At 40.8% G+C, this 24,417-nt stretch overlaps 1 protein-coding gene across 3 annotated transcripts in view; it reads left to right on the top strand.

Annotated features, from left to right (window-relative positions):
* Nucleotides 1-24,417, top strand: part of PCMTD1 (protein-L-isoaspartate (D-aspartate) O-methyltransferase domain containing 1) — a 92,033-nt gene that overhangs the window by 22,184 nt on the left and 45,432 nt on the right. For all 3 annotated transcript variants that reach the window (XM_054984952.1, XM_054984950.1, XM_054984951.1), the window contains exons 2-3: nucleotides 9,581-10,004; nucleotides 11,650-11,752. In XM_054984952.1, coding sequence (XP_054840927.1) covers nucleotides 9,698-10,004; nucleotides 11,650-11,752 — 410 coding nt within the window. In that variant the 5' untranslated portion in view covers nucleotides 9,581-9,697. The remainder of the gene's footprint in view (nucleotides 1-9,580; nucleotides 10,005-11,649; nucleotides 11,753-24,417) is intronic.

Genomic DNA, 24,417 nt, shown 5'->3' with positions numbered 1-24,417 from the left:
TGAGGTTAAGTGCTGGGCCCAATCATTACCCTGCTGGTTCGAGTCCCATAATTGCTTGAACTCGGTGGTTGACCTTGGGTAAACCAGTCTCAATTACCTAGCAGTTCTGGGGGAATAATGATAATTCTGACCTTATCACATCTCCTGACTTAGTTAGTCCAGGCAAGCCAGATCTCATCAGATCTCAGTACCTCAGCAGAGTTGGCCTTGGTTAGCAATTGGATGGGAGACCTCCAAAAAAGAACAGTGTTACAGAGGCAACTATGACTGGATGACATTTTCCACCACTAAGGGGAAAGAAATTACATGCCCCCTATTTACATAGTCGCAGCTATAGTTACTATTTGACGAATGAACTGGCATGGCCCAGGATGGAAATAAGAAATTCAAAGAAGTCCTGAAGGTACACCAATAAATAATCTAGCGGCTGGACTCTCAGATGGGCAAGAGAGGCATTCCAGTGTGGGGGTCTGACTCCAGATAGGTAAAGGGGTTCCCCCCATATTAAAGAGAAGGCAAGGGCCATTAAGAGCACATATCTCTGTTAAGCCTTCCACCTGAGGACCCTGAGCTATCAGTTTTCTCCCTCAGCTAAGAAGAAAGGAGAGCTGTTAAAAGACGTGAAAATTCCCCAGCAGGTCTTCCTCAGGAGCCGTACCCTAGAAGACTCCCTAAGGTGATGAGGATCCTGGAGTCTTCTCCCTTAAGGTCTAAGGGGTTGGAGAGAATCCTCCCTAGAATCAGGAATAACCCCATCAGGGATTCCTTTCCAGTAGTCTCTCATACTTGTAGAGGTCTAAGAGGCACGGCAACAAAAACCACAGACACCGCATCTTGGGGTTAAAAGGAGGCCACAACTTTATTGGAACACAATTTATGGAGCATTGATGATGCATAGGGAGCATTGGCTGACCCACCTGCCAGCTGATGAAATGCTGCGCCCCCTCAGCCTATTGCTGAGGTCGGGGGATCGATGAGTGGCATATACCCCTGTGGGCATCCTCTGCCACTAAGAGTGAGTATGCCCCGGCAGCCCCTGTTAGGAGCGTACCACCATACTCACTCCCATGGTTCCTTATGGGAATCCTTTTACTGAGGAGACTGGGCACACAGGCCTTTGTCTCTCCCCAAAAGGATCTGATTCCAATGCCCAAACTGCCGGCTTAAAGTTGTGACAAAGCTAAGGAAAATACAAAAACATACACAGCATGCAGCTAAACAAGAGCTGTGCTGTTTCTGAGAATTCACTGAGGAAAGTGTCAGCATGCACTCATGATAGAACTACTAACATGTCTGGATTTCAAGTTAAACTTTCTAACATTAAAAAAACTGAACTCTTATATTATCAAACATCTTATAGTTTAATAATTTTGGCAAAGTTTTTCACATTTAAACAATGGACATCTTCTTGAATATAGGTTGTATATGTCTATATTACACATAGAGAGCCAGTTTGGTGTAGTGGTTAAGAGCGCGGGACTCTAATCTGGAGGAGCTGGATTTGGTTCCCCACTTCTCCACTTGAAGCCAGCTTGGTGACCTTGGGCTAGTCACAGTTCTCTGGAGCTCTCTCAGCCCCACCCACCTCACAGGGTGTTTTGTTGTGGGGATAATAATGACATACTTTGTAAACCGCTCTGAGTGGGCGTTAAGTTGTCCAGAAGGGCAGTATATAAACCGAATGTTGTTGTTATAGGAGTTATTATATAATGCACTAGATTGTCTTTATGTTCATATAACATGTTTTGAGTGAATGAAACCTTGTCTTAAGTATTTCAACTCATTCCAAAAGAGATTATTTCTCATGAGATTTTTTTTTCCAGTGCGCCCCAACATTTGCCTTTTTTTCAAGTGGAAAAAGAAAAAAAGAAAAAGGTTCTCCTACCCACCCCGGCAGGGTGGATTTGATTTAAATCAAATCAATTTAAATCATGATTTAAATCACTAGTCAGTAAGACTAGATTTAAACCATGGTTTTCTACATAAAGACTCATTCTTTTCTACATAAAGACTCCTCACACTTAGTTTCTTGTCCAGATCTATTCTACTCCGAACAATCTTCTATTCGTTGAATTTTTTTTTTAAATTTAGCACTTAAGAGGTAAGATTTGCAAAGAAACAATGGGATGAAGGTCTTTTTCTCAACTGTATATGTTTATTTTATAACCTTTTTGCTATGAGGAAGAGACGTGATCTCTGTAGACACAAATTCACAGTTCTGAGAACTGTAAAACCAAGCATCTGTGATAATATCTACTAGATAGAAAAATTGCCTAATAATCTTACAGAAACCTCTGGAAGAGCATGACATTGTGAATGGATTAATGGAAGTTGTTTACCAAAAATTTAAACATTGCATGAATATACAGCCTCATACTGCATAATTAAAAACTAATCCTTATTTCATGATGATAACCTTTGGACTATAGAAAACTATCTTTAGATAGATTTTTCCTCAAAAAACATTTTATTTAAAAAATCCAATTTAAATTTTTAAAAATCCGGTTTAAATAAGAAAAATCCAATTTTTTAAAATTAATTTATTTTTAAATCGTTGATTTTTTTCCACCCTGCACCCCGGCCTTCACATCAGTATGTCTAAGGCAAGGAATGCATTTTGTTATCTATAGCTTCTAGTAAGCATTCAGTGGCCATCATCACATGAGCTTCTATTTAGCGTAAAAATGGCGCAATTTCCCGGCAAACTCCCACCTTATTCCAACACTGATGCGATTTTCTCTCTTCTGCTTTGTGCTTGATAGTTGCGATATTTTGCGCCTCAGTGTGAATGCCTCACATCGATGTTTTTCACCTCGCCACGCCATAGGCCCACCCTTTTTTTCTCTCCTCAATCCCAGAATCCATTTCTCCCGCGACTCCCCCTTTTTTTATTGTAATAATGTCCTTATATCGCTATAACGACATCACACAATGAAAATTTTCTGCTGAAGAAAACAAGTAAAAATGACTGAATTGCCATTAGAGAAATTTTTATTTTAACCCAAAACCACACCTCGCTAAAAATGGCCGTGTTCAGTAATTTTCCGGGTTTTTTTTAATTACGATGTTATAGCGATATAATGCCTTTATTTTTTTTGTGCGGGAAAATTTTAAACTCCGCAACCGTTCTATCCGACTTCCGCTTTCAGTTTTGTGTTACCGAGAGGATCTTAGGCGCAGAAGACTGCAGCCTCATCCAGCTGACAACAACTTCAGTTGTGCACACGGATTTCAGATTATTCAGGAAACAGCAGTAGATTAGGAAGCTAATGTTATTCCGTTATAGCGGAATTAAACGCCAAAATTTTTTTTGAAAAAGGGGGAGGAGCTGCTTCTGTGCCCATTAGAGAGAACGGCACAGAGCGCTTAGGTGTGGACAGCTGGGAGCGCGAAGAAACACAAGGTGACCCAAAGAAACGTTGCTGTGCCAATATCAGCGATGACGCTATATGCTGTAAATTTAATGGAACAGATGCCCGTGTGATGATGGCCGGTGTCTTTTACTTGGTGACAAAGAACTAGACACAGGAGTTCTACAACCAAGTAAAATCTCGGATTTATTAATAATGTGTTCCCCATGGGTTCCACCCTTGAAGATAATTCAGCAGCTTCAGCAGTTGCAGAATTTCAAATTGTCTCTAATGGAAGCTAAGCATGATGAATATTACACCAGTTCTTAAATAGCTGTACTGGCTCTGATTTACTTCTGTGTTCTATTCAAAGTGCTAGTTAATGCCTTAAAATCTCTATCTTGTGCTTATCCTAAGTAAAGAAATGCCTTTTCCAGTATGACCATTCCTGGTCTCTAATATCTATAAGAGATACTTTACTATAGTGTTCAACGTTATCTCTTTTGTGGAGATTTCAGTTGCAGTATTTCTATTCCATGAGATTCTTCTAGTTCTAGACAGCAACCCAAAGCATTGTGTAAGTAATATTTCCAGTGGTAGGTTGAAGGGGCTCAGTTGACTGTTCCTCCTGGCATCACCCCTTCTGGGGTTGATGATGGTCTTAGAATTGAGAGGGGAGGGGATTGTCATCCCCAGATTCTTGTTCCTTTCACTGGCTCTGTCTTGTCACAGCTCATGGAGACTCCTCACAGGGGATTTCTCACTGGACCAAGCCCCTTTAAAATGTACTGCAGCAAGCTGTACAAACAATTGATCTACAGGCCATAGAGATCAGCTTTGGAGACTGCTTTGGAGAGTGGACTCTATGGCATTATACACTGCTTGAAGTCCTTCCCCTTCACAAACTTCACACTCTCCAAGCAGAGCCCCCCAAATCTCCAGGAATTTCTCAACCTGGACCTGGCAACCCTAGCTGCTGTGGCTATTTCTGCAGTCCCACCTTGGCTTTCAAGCTGCTATGGGATGTTTCTGACCTGCTGTGAAAGCGGTGATGTCCCTTTAAGGGAAGCTGTCCCATGGAAACTCGGCCTTCCTGCGGTAGTAGTTTCCCAGTTACTCTTGGGATTCACCCAGTACTGGACAAGGTATTTTTTCTTTAGCTGATCAGCTTGATTTATAATGTTATTTTTTAAATTTCTGTTTAATTGGTTTAATTATTTTGAATAATATGGATTCAGTTTGTTAGGAATATGCAATACAGAGGATCATGCATCAATTCAAGCCGTAGAGTTAAATATCTTTTTGCCTGAGGAATATTATTAAATTGATTCTTGTATATGGAAATGTATTTCTGGGGTATTCTACAGCATATTTTAGAACAGCTAGTAGAATAAATTTAACCTCTTTCTACTTTTTATCCCAAGGATGGTTGTACATTGCCAGATACTTGGTTTACTAGAAGCCTATTGAAATTCTCAGGAGCATTCTCTAACATCTAAGTATATATTTGTAATTGATACATAAATTTGGTGTCATAAGTTTCAGCTGAATGAGAATGCGCTGAAATAAAGAATGATGGTTATATTTCTAAAATTAATTTCCTTTCCTGAGGATAGGAAGAGAACCAGTGCATCTGCATAGGTTAAGTAGGGAACCAGGAAATTACAATCCTGTTGGACAAATGTTAATTCTGTGTATATTCATAAAAAGCATTGTTTAAGCTAAAAACGTTAAGCATATAGAAAAGCAAGCCTTGCTAAAGAAGAATCAGTAAAGAATCTGCAAAAGGGAGTCCTTCCTCAGAAGTCTTTTGGAGATATTTGAGAATTCAATGAAAGTATACATAGGGCTGATCTAGTAAATGGCTTCCCAAATCTTTTGATTATCATCAGAGAGTGCTGGGTAAAAGTAGTAATATCCAATAAAAACTAAGTTCCTGTTCTAGATCAACAGGTTCAAGGAAGCTGAGAATAAGAATAAATTGAGGAATCTAGGGTATCTCAAGGACTGGGATTGGAATCTGTGCTGTTAAATTATACAAATGTTTTGGTGTGTAGTGAGAACAATTATGTAGACACCAAATTGTTTGAGGTAATTAAATAACAGATGAGCAGTGCAATCCTAATTGGTGCCGTGGTGGAGGTGTACGCCTGCATAACTTCTGCAGCGTTAGTCTTCTCCTTAAGGACTTCCCACAGGGAGAAATGCCAATGGGTGAATCTGGCTAGGCACAGGCAGGAGAGCAAACTCTCCAGCATCCATAGAAATATCAGCAGCTTCTGTTAATTACATATCAGCTGCCATTAACAGTTCTGTGAGTGGTGGCTGCAGTACAGACAATCTTCAGCTGCAAATGCAGCCAATGCCTCTTAATGCCACTCCTCATCGAAAGCCAGCGAACAGGGTTGAAAGATCTTGCCACTGCAGCTCCCTGACAGAGGCACTTGGCTTGAGAAGCCTTCTCAGCCTAGAGGGGACACCCACCCCATTGCTTGTGAGGGCCTGACTGATAGCAAAAGTGCCATCCACTCGCAAACACCCATTTTGAGTTGCAAACACCCTTTCCCCAGAAAAGTAAAAACAGGAGGGCAAAGGAACCAAAAAGACCTAGACCAGACTTGAACTATCACCCCCTGACACTCAGGACCAGTTCCTAAGCCCCAGAGTCTTAGGAGGTTCTTAAGAGACATGCCAGCAGGCATTAGACATCCTGCTGCAACTCTGATGTCTGAATTGATTAAGATGAACAAGGAAAGAGATCTTGTTTGTTTGGCTAGCTCGTTGAAAAGTTCAGTTTGCAGTAACAGTGTAAAAAGATAAATTCATTGTAGCAGAGTATTAGAAAAGGAAGTGAGACAAATAGCCAGTACTGTAATGATTTTTTTTTTAAAAATTGTGTTATGGCTGCACTTGAGATAGTGTGTACAGTTCTGATCAACAGACCTTGTAAAAGGTATCCTAGAAATAGAAAAGTTGTAGAAAAGGACATACAAAAAGATCAAAAGATTGGAGCATTTTCCCCATGAGGAAAGAAGCCATGAACATAGGGTTGCCAGGTCCCCTCAACCTCCCACCAGGAGGTTGAAGACCTGGCACTCACCTTGCTGGGGAGCGTGTGCGCAGTGCATTCCTGGCAAGCATGATGATGTCACTTCCAGGAAGTGACATAATCGTGCAACCACCCTGGGAGTATGCCAGTGCTCCACAGGGGGCTGATTCAGGCCCAATGGACCAGCCTCCCCAACTCACCTGTTCAGTGGGCTGGGAGGCAGCCAGGAGCCGTCGGAGCCCCCATCAGAGTCCCTGAGATAGACAGGGCTGCTGCTGAGACCTGCTGGGTGGCAGCAAGGGAGACTGCAGAGACCAGCTGGGTAGTGAGCAAGGAAGCTGCCGCAGCGACCAACTGGGCAGCAGGGGAGGAAGCCACTGCTGGGACCAGCTGGGTGGCAGGAGGAGACGCCACCATGCAGGCCAGTGGGGCGGTGAGCAAGGAAGTTGTCCCAGCACAAGCTGTCTGGCAGCTAAGCCCCGGGGCAGCGGCAGAGGCTGGGATGGAGACACCCAAATCCCAGCAGGGCAAAAGTGGCAGGTGGAGACCAGCCAGCCCTGCCCTCCAGTGGGGCTTTAAGAGCCTGGGCAGAGCTAGGGGTGGCAGCCAACCCCGGATTGGGCCACTGTGGAACGCAGGAGCACTGTCATGTGCTGCAGTGTCCTAATCCAGGCCAAAACAGGCCCAATCCAGGCAGCTGTGGCAAACAGGAACGTATCCATACCACCTGGGAGCGTGCATGGGAGGCGTGCTCCCCCCACTGGCCAGGAGGGCGAGGGCGGGGAACTGGCAACCCTACATGAACAGAATAGATAGTTCTTTCTACAAACCTGGGAAAAGCCCCAGGATTGCAGAAATATCTGAAATCTAACAATAAATACATTGGGGGATTAAAACCTACCAAAATAATAAATGCAGTGCCTATAGCTTTAAGGAATGAATGTCCTCTTGGTGGTAATTGTGGGGGTTGCCAGCATTGAAGCCTTAATTTCTGTCAGTAAAAGGCAGGGGGAAAGGCAACCCTTTCCAGGGCTGTTTCAGCCTTTGAGGGAGGACTTATCAGGACCAAGCCTAGCAGCAGTCACAGAACAAATCGATACTATGCAACTTGCATGATTAACCCAGATATGGCTGTTTGCTACTATTCAACAGCAGCCACCACAAGAAAACCAATATTGGTAGAAGTTTGAGTTTCAGACTAGATTCTGGAAGACCGAGTTTACAATCCCCACTTTTCAGTGAGGTATAATACAATACAGTCCACTCTCCAAAGTAGCCCTTTTGTCCAGGCAGAACCAATCTCTGTAGTCTGGAGATCAGTTGTAATTCCAGAAGATTTCTAAGCCCCAGCTGAAGTTTGGCAACTTTACATGGAAACTTACTGGGTGACCTTGGGCCAGTCACATTCTCAGCCTAATCTACCTCACAGGGTTGTGGGGATAAAATGGAGGAGAGGAAAATGATGTAAACTGCTTTGATTCCCCATTGTGGAAAAAGGTGGGCTATACATGAAATAAATAATAAATAAATAGCTGGCAGAGGGTAGGTAAAAGATAGGTTGGTTGGTGGGAGGGAAAGAGGAAAGGAAGCAGGAAAAGATGAGACGTTATGGGGGCTTTCAGGGAAGGGAAAGAAGGAAATAATGCAGGAAGTCTTTGCGGGTCCCGCCGTTGTAAGAATCTAAATAGAATACAATATACAGAGGATTTTTTAAAAACAAGTTGTAGATTGAAACTCTGAAGGGAAGGCAGCATGGTATAGCCTGTCTGATCAGATCTTGGAAGCTGAGAGCCAAGCTACAAGTGACGCCTTACACAGGTTGGACACTTGTTAGCTTCCCTCAAGTTTTGATGGGAAATGTAGGCATCTTGGTTTTACAGCTTGGCTCTCCATTACAGCTGCAAGACCAGGATGTGCCTACATTTCCCATCAAAACTTGAGGGAAGCTGACAAGTGTCCAACCTGTGTCAGGCGTCACTTGTAGCTTGGCTCTAAGTGGGGTCTCTGTTCTTGGATGTGTGTGTGTGTGTGTGTGTGTGTCACCAAGGAAGACTTTGCAGCAGAAGGCAGTGGCAAACCACCTCTGCTTTTCACTTGCCCTGAAAGCACCTTGCTGGGGTCGCCTAAGTCTGTTGCAACTCGATGGCATGTATGTAGATGGAAACATTTTTTTTTAATTCTGTTCATTTCTTGACTGGTGCAATTCTTCCTGCACCAATTTTGCTACGGAGTTGGTAAATTCACTGTCCTTTTTTTTTTAAAGGAGGACAGGGTAACCTAAGTTGATGGACAAGGCTGTTGCTTGAGCAATCTGAGGCTTAGTCCTAGTGTTTTGTTTATGATATTTCCCTGTATTTCCCCAATATCAGCACTGATACTAGGTTTTAGAATTACTGAAGGGTTCACTGCAATTCTGTATAATCCCTTGATTCGTTACAAGCAATATTTACTAGTGCCAGGCTCTTTAGCTAGTCTGCCAAAGACAGAACAACCCCATCCAGAGTTGGCTGACTAATATCACTTCCATCTTGTTTGGGTCCAGCATTAATTATACTGATTTGAAGGCAAAGTGCCAATTCCCAAGTCAAAAAGAGTCCAGTAGCACCTTTAAGACTAACCAATTTTAATGTAGCATAAGCTTTCGAGAATCAAGTTCTCTTCGTCCGATGCATGATACAGAGACCAGTCTCTGTATCATGCATCTGACGAAGAGAACTTGATTCTCGAAAGCTTATGCTACAATAAAATTGGTTAGTCTTAAAGGTGCTACTGGACTCTTTTTGATTTTGCTACCACAGACTAACACGGCTAACTCCTCTGCATCTAATTCCCAAGTCTGTAACTCAAGAGGCCTTTTTTAAAAAAAGAGCTTCTTCCTGAGGGGAATCAGTACTTAAGTTTGGAATTTATTATTTTTTAAAAGTAGATTTGTTTCATCTGAAACTGAAGTGCATATTTCTAAGATAACTTTATTTTCACCTATTTGCTTTTGAACTTTGTAAAGTTCAAACTCTCAGAATTTCCAGTGTGCATAAAACATTTGGGTTAATTCAAATGTAGTCATACTCCAAAATATAAACACAATTGAATATCATTTTAAAAAATACTCAGTGTTCTATGCATTAAATTAGCTATTTATGTCTGATGAAAATAAAAGCATATTGTTTTTAAAATCTTTTAGGATTCACTTGCAGTTGTTGATCTGCACAGAATTGGATCCTTTTCTACATGGAAACATCAACCAAGCATCTGCCAATGTATTTGCAAAGTTAATTGTGAATTATTGGACAAAATCATCATGGGAGGAGCTGTGAGTGCAGGAGAAGACAATGATGATTTAATTGATAATTTGAAAGAAGCACAATATATTCGCACTGAGAGAGTGGAACAAGCCTTCAGAGCTATTGATCGTGGTGATTACTATCTGGAAGGATATAGGGACAACGCTTATAAAGATTTGGCTTGGAAGCATGGAAATATACATTTATCAGCACCTTGCATATATTCTGAAGTAATGGAAGCCCTGAAACTTCAACCAGGATTGTCTTTTCTTAATCTGGGTAGTGGAACTGGCTATTTAAGCACTATGGTGGGATTGATATTAGGTAATTTCATTTTCCATTTTTATTAATAATCAACATGATAGACATAATTTTGGTAACCTTAGTTTTATAAACATGCGCTCATGAAACTTCCATTCAGTTTAGTATGTTTTTAATGGAAGTTCCAGTTAAATTGTTCAGTGTGTCTCAAATGCTTAAATTATTTTTATTTTTTAAACAATCTGTTTTGAAAGTTATAAATTAAACTGTATTTTATATTTGCCTCATTGTTTTAAAAATGAGATATTTTAAAATAGTCATGTTTAAAAGATATGGATAAGAATTCAGATAATATAGGAAAATGATTCTTAAAATCTTAAGTGATTTATAGATTTTGAATAGAAAGCTACACTGGAGATTATGCCTCATAAATAGGAGTAGGACATCTGACTCACTGCTCCCTCTTGTGGCGAACTGCTGTTTTCATGGGCACTTTAGTGGAATAAATTATGTGGATGCATACTCTGAGTGTTACTAGAGTAACTCTGTTTAGGATTTCACTGTAAAAGAATAAAAGGTTGCTTCAAAGGCCGTTTTAAAGGAAGCTGTCTCAGAATAAAGAGCTCTGCCAGAACAGAGATTATGAACCATTCATGCATTGACAAACTTTCCTAATAGTTTTTACCAGGGCTTTTTTTCTGGGAAAAGAGGTAGTGGAACTCAGTGGGTTGCCCTCGGAGAAAATGATCACATGGCTGGTGGCCCTGCCCCCTGATCTCCAGACAGAGGGGAGTTTAGATTGCTCTCCATGGCAATCTAAACTCTCTGTCTGGAGATCAGGGGGCGGGGCCACCAGCCATGCGACCATTTTCAAGAGGTTCCAGAACTCCGTTCCAGCTGAAAGAAAATTCCTAAATCCATTTCACTGAACATTCTCTTCCCAGTGAATCAGCTATTTATTTTCTTTTGACTTGTAAGGTACTGTATCTTTGGGCCAATTCATACATGACATTATTATCTTCTCCCCACATTCAGTCTCATATTGATAACAGGTATACATGCACAGCAATAGTCATAACCTCAGTGCTGGAAAGGGTACTGCTACGATTTATGCTCCTTATGTCTCTGTGCAGCCAAGTTCAGTTTTCCATTTCTCTGTATTGATGTGGGTATTTATTTGTATCCGTCAAAAAGTGGAAAAGATAATGTGGCAGACAGCCAATAATTACACTATCTACAAAGGAAGAGTAAGTCAGTTCTCCATCTCTGCCACTTTTAAACAGGAATTTTAATATGAAGTTTCTGTATAAACACTGACCTCACAAGGTCACCTTAAGCATTTTGGCATCCTAAATGAAATTCTGCCTCATTCAAAACACATTGCAGTCTTTGAATTGACAGCTCTTTCTTACCTCCTCCATAGCTTGAGCCTTTGGTTATTGGACTCCAGTTGCAGTTTCCACAGACATAGCTGCTCTTTGCTGGATAAGTTAACTTCCTTCTATCTAGCCCTTTTTTGTATAGCATAAGATCCTCACTCTTAAATATTGCTGATCCTAGTAGTGGAAACTCATCTGTCAATGTTGCCTATTTCTCTGCCAAATGCAGTCCTAATATCATTTAAAGGTAACATAAGAGTTCTTGTGCAATAGGCAAAGTAACTAATGGTTTAGTGAGCCTTACGTTACTACTGATGCTTGATTTACAGGCCCTTTTGGAATAAATCATGGAATAGAACTTCATCCAGATGTGGTGGAATATGCAAAGGAAAAACTGGACAGCTTCATAAAATGTAGTGATAGTTTTGATAAGTAAGTACATTTTCTGCTCAATTTTGTGGCTGTAATATGTTTAAAATTTTCATGTTCATTATTGAAATGATTTTCAATATTTTGTTTTATCATTTTAAGGGAAGTTTTAATGACATAATGAGATGTGTGTATCTCTAAGCTCTGAATTGTACATATTCACAGGAATGAGTGGATGTTGTAAAGCAATTGCATTATCGTTAATCTTGGCCTGTCTTTCATGGTATTATGTCGTATGGCACAAGTATGTATCATATCCTTGTTTTGTCTTGGGATGTTTCAGTTCCCCAATATATCCATCCTTCTTGCCTAACTTTGTTAGATCTGTAGTGCACTTCTCTGTGCACAAAGTACTGACTGGATCATCTCTTCTTCTTGGAAGAAAAAAGCTGAAGTATTCAATCTGCATGAGTCAGTTTGGCTCGTTCAATTCCCATACTGCAGTATTTTTTTCATGACTGTCTGCATTAGATTTGCTGCTATGAGTAGTCACTCCAGCCACTATGTGGCTTTTCTACATCTTTCCTGGGAATACTTATAGCCCAACTTTTTTTAAAAATCCGCTTTTCTGTAGGCTGTTTCCCTACGCATACTCTTTATTCCATTTTTATTGTTTATATATCTTTATTCCACCCTCTTCCCCTCTCTCCCGCCACCTGCCAGCCTACTGCATTGTGATTGGCTACTATTGTCTAGCCAGCCACTCTCTCTCCCCTTCTTTCCATTCTTCTCTGCTCCCCTCTTTCCTCTTTTTAATTTTTTTTAAAAGTCCAGCACAGGATCATTGAATTGCTGGTTTGAAAGCCCCGGTTCCCTTTTTATTCTTTTTACTTTGTCATGGGTGGGAATATTGTATAGGGGGCTAAATATCTGGGTATCAAAAATAAAGATTTTAGTATCGAGTTTTAGAGAGATGTGGAAAGCTGCATTCAAGCTGATTCTATGCTTTACGGCTTAACTTTAGGGAAAGTGAGGAGTTAATGTTTCTGGTGCAGAAGGAGCTAACAGTACATCAGTGCATACTTCATGTATGTAATAATTGCTGATTCCTACTTGGATACTACATTAATATCCTTCTTACAGCATTTCTCAAAACTACCATTTGTAGTTTTAGCATGCCCATTTTGGTATGGGAAAAAAATCCACATTGAATGCTATCTAAAGTCACACACGTATAGGTGAAAATCATATCTTGACTTTACAAAGCTCAGTGTTTGTATGTAACCACAGCATAGGATCCATTGCACACAACAATGTCAATATTAGCATTTGTATCCTTTTTAAAGCACCTAAAATCTACTGCTGCTTTTGCACCATGTATAATTTATTCTGTCTTCTTGGAACCATGCTGTTGGCATAACATTCCTGAGATTGAAATACACTGTCCATTGACACAATTTATCGAATTTCCTGCCATGTTGAAATTGCTGGAACAGAAATTGCATTGTTCTTAGTATTCCTGTTAATAGTAATGGGAATTACTCTGGAATGTTCATTTTAGGATTTCAGATAATCTTTAATTGAAACCAATCAAACAAAGGTCAACTATGGTCAGATTCAGACTTCTAAAAGTAGCGTATACTTTTTCCTTCTGAACAGAGATTGTTTGCTGTTCAAACATAATGAAAAATTATTTTGGAACAAGGTATGAGATTGCCAACCCCCACAGCATTTTCTGCAATTCCCTTCCTTTTGGTTCTTACAAGGTATGAGATTTACAGTGCAGTTCTAAGTAGAGTTATAACTTTCTAGGCCCCATGAAGTCAATGGGCTTAGAAGGGGTGCAACTCTGTTTAGGACTGCACTGGACAAATGATAATGAAATAGGCTTATTTTATGTTTGAGTTGAACATGTTTTTAATATCCAGAATTTCTCATAATTCATCAGAACTTTCATTCAAGTGGGTTGAATCCTAAGCACTGTGGGCAAACAGTGCTTGCAGAGTGTAATACCCTCTTTTGCTGTAACTTGTGCTTTTTTTTTTTAAGAAAACTTTTTTTATTTTATTTTTATTTTTGTCACAAGGCTTTAAATTAATATATAAGTAACAGTTTCTAATATATATATTATATTATTGTATAATGCAAAATAATACTCCACTGATAACAATAAACCTTTAACTCAACAAATAAACTTAAAGAAATATGTTATTTATTATTATTTTTATATTGATAAACTCTATAATATTTTTTCTTGTTTCCCCTCTTTCCCACCCTCTACCCCCACTCCCTTCTCCCCCAAAGACAAAGATTATTAAATATTGCTATTAAATTCTTGATACAAACTAATTAAACCTCCCTTTACCCTCCCACCACCCCCTCTCCCTTCTCCTTCTCCTTCCCCTTCCCCCTCCTCTCTTAAAATTCCTCACTATTATTTAATTAAGGATCTTCTTTTAGCTAAAGTTTCACAACTTGTAATACAGAGAATAAAATCAACTATTTTAACTTCTAACAGATATATTTAACAGTTTAATATGTGCTGCCCCAGCTCCTATAGTTGGTGTGTGAAACTTCACTCACCAACTATTGGAGTTCTACCCAAAAATAAGCAGGAGCTCGGCTTAAATATATTGCTTTGTATTTTAACAAGCTCTATAAATAAGTCTTGAAAACGAAAGGCTAAACTAAAGAGGTCACAGTTCCCCCTTTCCCTAAAACCTAGCATAGAATGCTTACAAAAATTGTAGTAACTAGCATAACATTTCTAGTTATGCAGAAGAAGGATATATAAGAGTTCTTCTTTTCCTTTTATTTTTTCAGTTGTACCTAACAGGAATTTTGCTTCCTTTGCTTGGTGAAAATTCCTGTGGCATATTCCTTTTTTGTGATGTCTTATCTATGTCCATGGAGATTTCCAAATTCAGATCAAGCAAGAGGGAAGATCCCGAGTCTGAATCTGTTGCAGTGTATTGCTTTCCTTGATAGTAGACAGATAGTTTGGTGTAGTTTATCCATCTGTATTGAATCTTTGCTTTCTGAAGAGCTTCAGTTGTTGTTTTAAGCTCTTTTCTTTTGTTCAAGACTTCTCCAGGTAAGTCAGTAAAGACTTGTATGGGTGTGTTATTAAGCAGGATGGAGCCTTTATTTTTTGCTTCTAGTAATATCTTTTTACGGATTTTTTGGTCAGCAAACTCTGCTAAAATATCTCTAGGTTTTGATCTTTGCTTTTTTGAGCCCACACGATAGGCTTTGACAATTTGTGGAGCTTCTCCCTCCTCAGAGGCAATAGCGTTTGCTAGCCATGAAGCCAGCCATGATGTTAGGTTTTCATTTAAAGTTAATGATTCTTCTGCACCCCTGAATCGGAGGTTTCGCTGCCGAGAATTGATCTCAAGGAGCAGAACTCTCTCTTGGAGGTTTGTGTTTGCATTTTGCAGCTCTTTTATATTGCTGTGGGCTGAGTTGCAAAGTTCCAGTGCTTCCTCCGCTTTACTGTTAGTGTTTCTTAAATCTTGCTTGATTTCTGATAGTTGATCATTTATAGGACGTAGGAGCAGAGCTATTTCATCAAGCAAACTGATTTTAAGAATTTTTAGTTGTGGAGAAAGATCTATTTCTGGGTGGCAAGAATCGGCATTAGAGTTTATTTGTTCTGTCCGCCATTTTGGCACCTTCTCTGCCTACCGTTTCTTGTAAGGTTGTTTGGCTCAGAGACAAAAAGAATTCTTGCAGTTTTTTAGCTGATTTACTTGATTGCTTTTTGTCTGAGTCTTGCTTTCCCATAATTTCTAGGACTGAGATAAAGTTATGCTGCTTACTGCCAGGAAGTTGGGCTAGGGAGGATCGGAGCTCTCTAGAATGCACCCGACTCTATTGCTGCCGGTGCCACGCCCCCCACTTGTGCTTTTCAAAATGCAGCCACCCAGTGATAATGGATCTCAAAGATGCTGTGAGGGTCTACAGTCAGAATGAACTGATAGAAAACATTTTTTTCACAAGCAGAACAGGAGTTAAAATCTGACCCATTATCATTAAAAGAAAAGACTAGGAGAGGGGAAATGATGATGTAGAAAATTTTCGCATCCCTAAAAGGCATGAATCTCATGGAGTATGTCCTATCAGAATGCTAAAGGCAGCTTACAAATTAATTGCAATAGAGATTATCAACAATAAAGTAAGTATTAAAAAAATGCAACAATTGAAGGAAAAAATGAAACAAACAGCCATTAAAAGTAGGTAGGTAAAAGTAGTCCCCTGGACAAGCACCGAGTCATTACTGACCCATGGGTTTGAACAAACAAAACACTTGCCACCAGCAATGACAGTTAAGAAACAGGTAGATGTTTCTAGAAAGGAAAGTCTAAAGATGAAGCAAAAGACATTGCTCTAGGTACAACATCACAATAATCCAAAGTAGCAATTTCCAAGGCATACACCAGCCCCTATCTTCCAGGAAGGGTTAAAAGCTAGAAAGCTTGATGAAGTGGGCAGAAAGCATTCCTGGCCGTGGCTTATCCAGGAGTATTCTGCAATTGCAAATCTGCTCTTTTACAAGGTGTATGTGACTCTCATCTAGTATGATCTGGGGAAAACGCTTTGATAAGAAAATTTAGGCATTTTAAAGTATAATTTGGCATGATTTGTTTTCTAGAGGGATGAATTCTAGCATATGACAAGCTGTGTCTCTAACACCAAAATGGTCACAAGATGAGAAAATTTGCATGCCACTTTTACATTAAATTATTCCAATGCTTTTTTCTAAAGGATTTAATGGACTAAATCAATTTCCAGTGCCTGACAGGCTATACCTCGAAAAAATTGTACATCCATATTGTTCTACACAGAATCCAAAAACACGAAAAAAATCCCTGTAATACCCTTTTTTAGGACCAGTCAAATTGGCCCTAAGAAAGGTATTACACAGATTTTGTTTTTGTACCTGATATAGGCAGCCCTTGAAATGCTAAAAAAAAGTCCCAGAATGTTTACGTATCACAATCCTACGTATGTATCATGAAACTACCTCATTTAAGGCCATTTCCTAACAGTCCTTGTGTCCTGATTTTAAACATCTTGGAGGCAGGTATGAAGGTAAGCTGATACTGAAGAGGTACTGGAGCCTGGAAATAGGTCTTTAAATACAAATATGTTCAGGGTTAGGTTAAATACTTGCGTTATTTGTGAGTAGGAAACTCTTTCAAAGAAAAACTTAAGTCTTCTGTTATTGTCAGGCATGATTTTATCACTCTGCCAGACTGAAAAATAAATATTGCATGTGCAAGCCAAATCTGGATATAAACTTTCCCCCCACTTTGCTGTCTGGTTACCCCAACTCCTCAGTATTCATCTTTGTGATGAAGGATTCCTCGTGATGGTGCACTTAGCTTTGAAACTGACAGCCTGGCAAAATCTGTCTACCAAGTATTTATCATCAGCGAAGATGAGATGATATCTGTGACCCTGAGAGCCTGTTCATGTTCCTCTGTATGATGACTGGAGGCAGAGCATCTTGTAGAGAGGACTAGAGAAATCACAAGGCCCAGAAGTTCACAAGACTGAAGAAAAGACTGCAGCAAGGGATCCCATCTTTGTATAGAACATAGTTCTGATGTTTTAGTGGTGGGAAGTAATGACTGCAAAGCATTTAGAATTACAAGTATTCTACATCAGGCTATCCACTCAAAAGAACTTGTTCACTTATTGCAACATACAGGACATACCAACTATGAAAATCAATGAATCCTGCAACAGGATCTGTAATATCAAATTTGGTGTGTTATAGATTTGTACACTTTACATATGTCTAACAAAACCAGCATGTCTGGCAAACACAGCTTTTGCACCCATGCTGGTGGTACCTTAGTAAAGAGATCCAGAACCATACATGGGGCAAAATAAAAGCTTCAACAAAGACAATGTTACAGATCACAGATGTTCTAGAGGGAAACTTGCTGTTACCAGAACTGCTCTTTATTATAATGGGGAATTAGCTATAGCAGTCTGTAACTAAATATTAAGCGCGGATCATAACCTATGTTTACGGAGGTCCCGATCCCAGACACTCTAGTGAAAAAGAGGCAGACAACAAATAAGTTCCAAACACGTGTATTTGGTGTGGCGTAAGCCTAACTTGCACAATCATACAAGGAACACACAAGATCTAGGAAATACAGAGTAGGAAATACAGAGACGTTCGCATTAGCGGGTTCCCAATGATGATAAGGGAAATACTCACAATCCTGGAGCGAAGCAGAGACACAGCAGCGAGGGTGGTGGTCCAATGCCAGCACTGGAACCACAGACGGCAGCAAGGAAGTCTGGATAGGGAATGGCCTGAGCACCGAGTGGTCTGGGAGACCAGCTTAAATACCCCAAAACGTACCCTGGGGCTGGTGCTGTACTTGGTGGTTCTCACAGATTAAAACAAAGGGTCTAATGGGCTACTGAATGGCTTAGATGGGCCACTTTGGTAATCAGATTGTGATAAGTGACACCTCAGGAAGAGGGGACAAAAGAGGGAGGGGGAAATCCAAGTGGGCTGAAAGGATGTTCCAGCGGACAGGGCTTGTCCTGATGTCATCAGCTTCTGGAATGCGGAGGTTTCTTTGAGATGCATTCTCTAAGTGCTTGGGATGGTCAGCACTTAGCTCTTCTCCGGGGCGGCTCCTAAGATATGCAGAGCGGGGCGAGGGGCTCTCGCTGCGGACGTGGTGTGCCCGCTTCGCCGAAATGGCTTCCCAAAGCAGTCTTCTTCCCAGGGTCTTCTGGCTGCCTGAGAACATGGATGCCGGCTGGGCATGGCTGGGGCTGGATAGCAGGCTGCCCGGTAGCGCGGGCAAGCTCGGCGACCGGCTCGCGGGAGGCTCCAGGCGGGAACTGACCAGGGAGCGCCTAGCCAGGCTCGCTGGAGGTTTCCCCGGCAGGCGCCCGGCTGCTAGCAGTGGCTTGGGCCCATATGAGGCAGGCTTCCATGGAGGCAGGGGGAACAACACTTTAAAACACAGTCCAAAGCAGGGAACAGGCACGGTCCGTGGCAGATGGCAATGCAGGCACGGGGCACACTTGTAACAGAGTCCAAACACACACTGGGAAATCCAGATACAGGTCAGGGCAGGGCTGCCCAGAAAGAGAGTCCTTTGTGCAGTTATCCAAACATGGAGTCAGTAAACTACACAGTCTATTACAGCAGCAGGGTGATTGACACGCAGGCAGGAAACTGACACGTGTATTAGAGCACACACGTGCAAAGCAATCTTTGTGTAGCAGCAGTGAAACAGTAATGCAGGAAACTTTAGCACAGTTCATGGCAGGCTTTAAAGCAGGGGAGGGGGCCTACTTGGCAACATTGCCTGCTGCAGATGTAGATGGAAAGTCATGGCCTAAATTACTTACACTTAAGTTGTTTAATAAATGTACAGATAACAGTTCGGTATCCATACAAGATATTGCTATAGATAGTCCTGCCTCAGGCAAGAGTGAAGCAGCAATATAAAAGGTTCGATATGATTCAGTCATACAAACAGTAGAATTAACCCTGAAGTGACAAGTAAAGGCACCAGTTATTAAGATACACTAAGCAAAGTCCAGAAATGTAAATATTCGGCAACAACATTTGATCAACATTGCTTACTGTTGAGGAGGTATTACTCTGTGAACCCATGGAACTCACGAATCTGAAGTCTTCAAAAGAAGAATATCAAGACTTCTTGACTGTAAGGTTTGGTGGTCTTCACCCATTCATAAACTTTCTGAAAGTCATAGGGAAACGTGTCTAGAACTCTTGACTTACTACGTTGAAAACAAAGAGCTGAGTATTAGAACAGCAGAGCAGGTGATGGCTGGGAAGCCTATGCAATAGGAATGAAAACGCACAAGAAAACCTTACAGGGCCATGGGAAAAATTTTCTCTTCACAGCTGCTTAACTATTTTGAGAAAGTGATCTACAAATTGAAGAAAGAGACAGAAGAAAAATCTTGACAACAGTGATATGAAGATTCTGATTAGAGATGGGCACGAACTGGGAAAATGGCAGTTTGTGGTTCATTGTGTTTCACAAACCGCAAACCTCCACTCACTTGCCTGGTTCGCGAACCAGTTTGTTTGGTTCATCATGTCACTTCTGGAGGTCGTAGAACAGCCTTTTTGACAGTCAGAGATGCCAAACTCACAGGGAGTCTTCAGCAGGCTCTCCTCCAGCCGCCCTCCAAGTTTGGCGAAGATTGGATTTCTGATGTCTGAATTACAGATCCCCAAAGCAAGTGCCCCCAGGAAAGTTCCATTAGATATAATGGAACCATGAATGCCAATTGACTTGCATTGGCTCCATTGAAATACATTGCAGCTACAAAAAGTTGCAATGCAAATGTGAGATGGAGTTAGAGAATCTTCCTCTGAGGACGGAATGACGGCCCCCAGAGTGGAATGATGGTCCCTGGGACCAGCTAAACTTCTCTGGGCCTGGAATGAAGGCCCCCCCCCCAAGAGTGGAATGATGGTCTCTGGGAACAGAAACTGCTCTGACTTGCATTGGCTCCACTGAAATACATTGCAGCACCAAAAAGTTGCAATGAAAACATAGGGTGGAGCTAGAGAATCTTTCTCTGAGAACAGAATGACAGCCCCCAGAGTGGAAGTACGGTTCTTGGGAGCAGAAAAACTGCTCTGAGGCTGGAATGGGGACAGACGTACTCTTTGAGGGGACTGTCAAGGAGATATTCTTGGGGAGACAGGAATATTCTTTGAAAGAACAGGAGGACAGAGACAATCTATGAGAGGAAGTTCATCTTGGGGGGAAGGAGTAGATGTTCTTTGGGGAGACAGGAATATTCATGTACAGGAAAGGACAGAGGCGATCCATGAGGGAAGATCAATCCTGGGGGGAAGGAGACCTTGTGGGAACAGAAATCTTATTGGGGGAAAAGATGTAGTCTCTGAGGAGAAATATTCTTTGAAAGGACAGAAAGAAAAGAAAAAAATCTTTGAGAGGAAAGAAAGTTCTTGAGGGAGACGGAAAGAGAGTCCTGGTTGAGAGCTGTGGCGACCAGAGTCCATCTCCCCAATGGGATGTCTGAGCGGGAAGCCTTCCACCAGTGGAATCCGTCTCTGCAACAGGGTGGGTGATTCTTGAGGGGACTCATGAGGAGGGGGTTAAATAGGTGATGGGGGGTGGGGGTAATGTGGGCGGCTGCATCAGCAAGCAGTTGGGATGTCGGGGCTTGGCTAAGAAACCGCTTGGCTGAGAGCTGGGGATTATACTCCTTTTGCTCTCATAGAGCAGAATGGGAGCTCTCTGGTTGGCAACCAGAGCTGCCTATCAAGGAGGGCTGACATTTGTGTTCCCAGGGCTGCAGAAGGCCTCCAGAAGTCCATCCCCCCTTTGCCTAGGGAATAGATTGATTGACTCTAGGCTGTCTGCAGAGACAAACCAAAAATGACCCTTCCTAAAAATCATAGCGGTTCATCGCAGTTTGTCAGAAATGTGCTCCAATGAACTGCTGGTTCACAAACCGGCACAATTCATGATGAACTTTGGTTTGTATTTCAGTTCATGCCCATCTCTAGCCCTAATCATTGCTTGCTTCCAGACAATTCAGAGATGCCGTGGAAGTCTTTGTAGCATCCAAAGACAATTCCATCTTCAGACTCTGGAGCTAAATTCAAAAGATACAATTTTTATTTTGTTCACTTGAGCTCAGCAAGTTACTTTCCTTTTTTTTTTGAGTAAAGGTTTTATTTTAAAAAAAAGATATGAATAACCATAGAAAGTGCATAGAAACTTATACAAGTACTACATTTGAATTAAATTTAAACTAACAGAAAAATATATTTAAAGTATATAATAGCACAACTAAATTGTATAATAGCATTCTTCCGCTCTGTTTAGTTGCTTATACCCAGATTTTAATGCCAATGATTTTTAATCAGTCATCTCTTCTGTATTTTATCTCTATAATATAATTGCCTTTATCTTAATTTTAACATAAATAATCTAAGAAATCTTTCCATTTTTTCCAGAATTCTGATATTGGTCTGTTGTGCACATAGGAAGTTAATTTAGCCATTGATGCATACTCATGCATCTTGTCTGTTCACTCAGGCATGTCAGGGCATGAATCTTTTTTTCATTTTGCTACATCTAGTATTCTCATGACTGTCATCTTAGACTGGAAAACATCTCCCTGTTCTTTTGTCACATTATTCGGTAAAATATTTAATAGCATGTATTGTTGAAGGCTTTCATGGCCGGAGAACTATGGTTGTTGTGGGTTTTCCGGGCTGTATTGCCGTGGTCTTGGCATTGTAGTTCCTGACGTTTCGCCAGCAGCTGTGGCTGGCATCTTCAGAGGTGTAGCACCAAAAGACAGAGATCTCTCAGTGTCACGGTGTGGAAAAGGTGTTGGCAGGTCATTTATATCTACTCAGGAGGGGTGAGGTTGAGCTGAGTCATCCTGTAAGAGATTCCCAGGGTGTGGTATGCTAATGGCGGGAGGCTTCACTGTATCCTGAGGAGGTTCTTTTGCATATGGATTGGTGCTTGATGTGCTAATCTTCTGTGCAGGGCTATTGTCGGATGTAGAGTGTTTTGTTAGCCTGGTGTTTTTCAGAACTGGAAACCATGCTCTGTTCTGTACTGTACTGATCAGATGGGAAAGCTTATGAAAAAGCATAACCTTCAAGCAGTATTCAGACCCACCCGAAAAATACAACAGATGCTACGATCAGCAAAAGACGGTAGAGACCCCCTCACCTCTGCAGGAGTATACCGTATACCCTGCAGCTGTGGACAAATGTACATCGGGACCACAAAGCGTAGCATCCAGACAAGAATAAAAGAACATGAAAGACACTGCAGACTTGGACAACCTGAAAAATCAGCAGTGGCTGAACATAGCCTAACTCAAACAGGGCACAGTATCTTATTCCAGGACATCAAAATACTGGACAACACTTCCAACTACTTTGTCAGACTGCACAGGGAAGCCATTGAAATTCACAAGCATAAGCAAAACTTCAGCAGGAAAGAAGAAACCTTAAGAATGAACAGAGCATGGTTTCCAGTTCTGAAAAACACCAGGCTAACAAAACACTCTACACCCGACAATAGCCCTGCAGAGAAAATTAGCACATCAAGCACCAATCCATATGCAAAAGAACCTCCTCAGGATACAGTGAAGCCTCCCGCCATTAGCATTCCACACCCTGGGAAACTCTTACAGGATGACTCAGCTCAACCTCACCCCTCCTGAGTGGATATAAATGACCTGCCAACACCTTTTCCACACTGTGACACTGAGAGATCTCTGTCTTTTGGTGCTACACCTCTGAAGATGCCAGCCACAGCTGCTGGCGAAACGTCAGGAACTGCAATGCCAAGACCACGGCAATACAGCCCGGAAAACCCACAACAACCATATTTAATAGCATGTTTTTCAGGTTCAGCTCACACCTGAGCTTAAGAACCTTCTGCATCTCTTCATGTAACTTTATCCAATATCTTCATGCTTCCTTGCATGTCCACCACATGTGATAAAATGTTTCATCCATACATTGACATTTCCAACACTGTCCACTGTAGTCCTTACTAATCCTCGCGATATCTTTGGGCGTAGTATACCATCTAAAGAACATTTTGTACCAGTTCTCTCTTAACAATTGGCAATCAGTAAATTTAATACCTTTGGTCCATAGATCTTTCCAATGATTAATGGAAATGGTTCCTCCAAAGTTTCTCATCCATTTTAATATACAGTTTTTAACTTGTTTCATTTCTGTGTTGTGTTGCAGTAGAATTTTATAATTTTTTTTCTAATAAATGCTTCAAGTCACCTTTTATTAGTAATTCAGATTCCGTTTTTTCTTTTAATCTTCCTCTTTCTTTGAGAGTTTGTTCTTTGAACTTAGATACTAGTTAATGATACATCAACCATAGAATATTTTCCCTTGAGCCTGGATTTCTTGCCAAGTTTTCACATTACCTTGCTTTATCTGTCATAAATGCATAGCTGAATTGTTCAATTCTGTTTCTAGTGGTGGCATCACAATAAGCATTTATTGGTGACATCATTGGTGAAATTGGTGGACTCAATCTTTTTCTGCATTGAAACCATGTTTTAAGTAGTCTGTCTCTTAGTATATGAACACTGTCTTGCTTTTGAATGGATTTTAATGATTTCTTAAGCCATAAATAATTATGAATACCCTCTTTAGCATCAGTTATCTCCAGTTTGATATGTCTTCTACTCGGATTTATAATCCAGTTGGTTATCCAAACCAATGCCACTGCCTGGCGGTCCAATTTAATATTTGGTACTGGCAGTTCTCGTTTTTTTTCATCCTGTAGTACTTTAATCTTATTATTGGTTTCTTCCCTTTTCATATAAAATATTTATTACTTTCTGCCACTTATTTAAAATCTTTTGATCTATATGAATTGGCACCATTTGAAACAAAAAATTCAATTTTGGCACCCCAAAGCTGCTGTTAAAATACTCATTTTAACAGCAGAAATTCTTCCTAGCCTTGAAATATTCAATTTTTCCCATCTTTGCAAGTCTTCAGTAATGCTTGTCCACATTTTTTGATAATTGTCCTTAAATAGGTTCATACTGATACATTTATTCCTATGTAATTTACAGGCTTTGTAGTAATAGTACAGTCCATTATTTTCTCAATCTCTTCTTATTCTTCTGTTGTTGCAGAAAGTAATCTTTGTTTTCTAGCAAGA

Source organism: Eublepharis macularius, chromosome 7 (genome assembly GCF_028583425.1).
Source record: "Eublepharis macularius isolate TG4126 chromosome 7, MPM_Emac_v1.0, whole genome shotgun sequence".
Lineage (NCBI taxonomy): Eukaryota > Metazoa > Chordata > Lepidosauria > Squamata > Eublepharidae > Eublepharis > Eublepharis macularius.
Note: the sequence above shows the minus strand (reverse complement) of the source record. Positions and strands in the feature narration are given on the sequence as shown.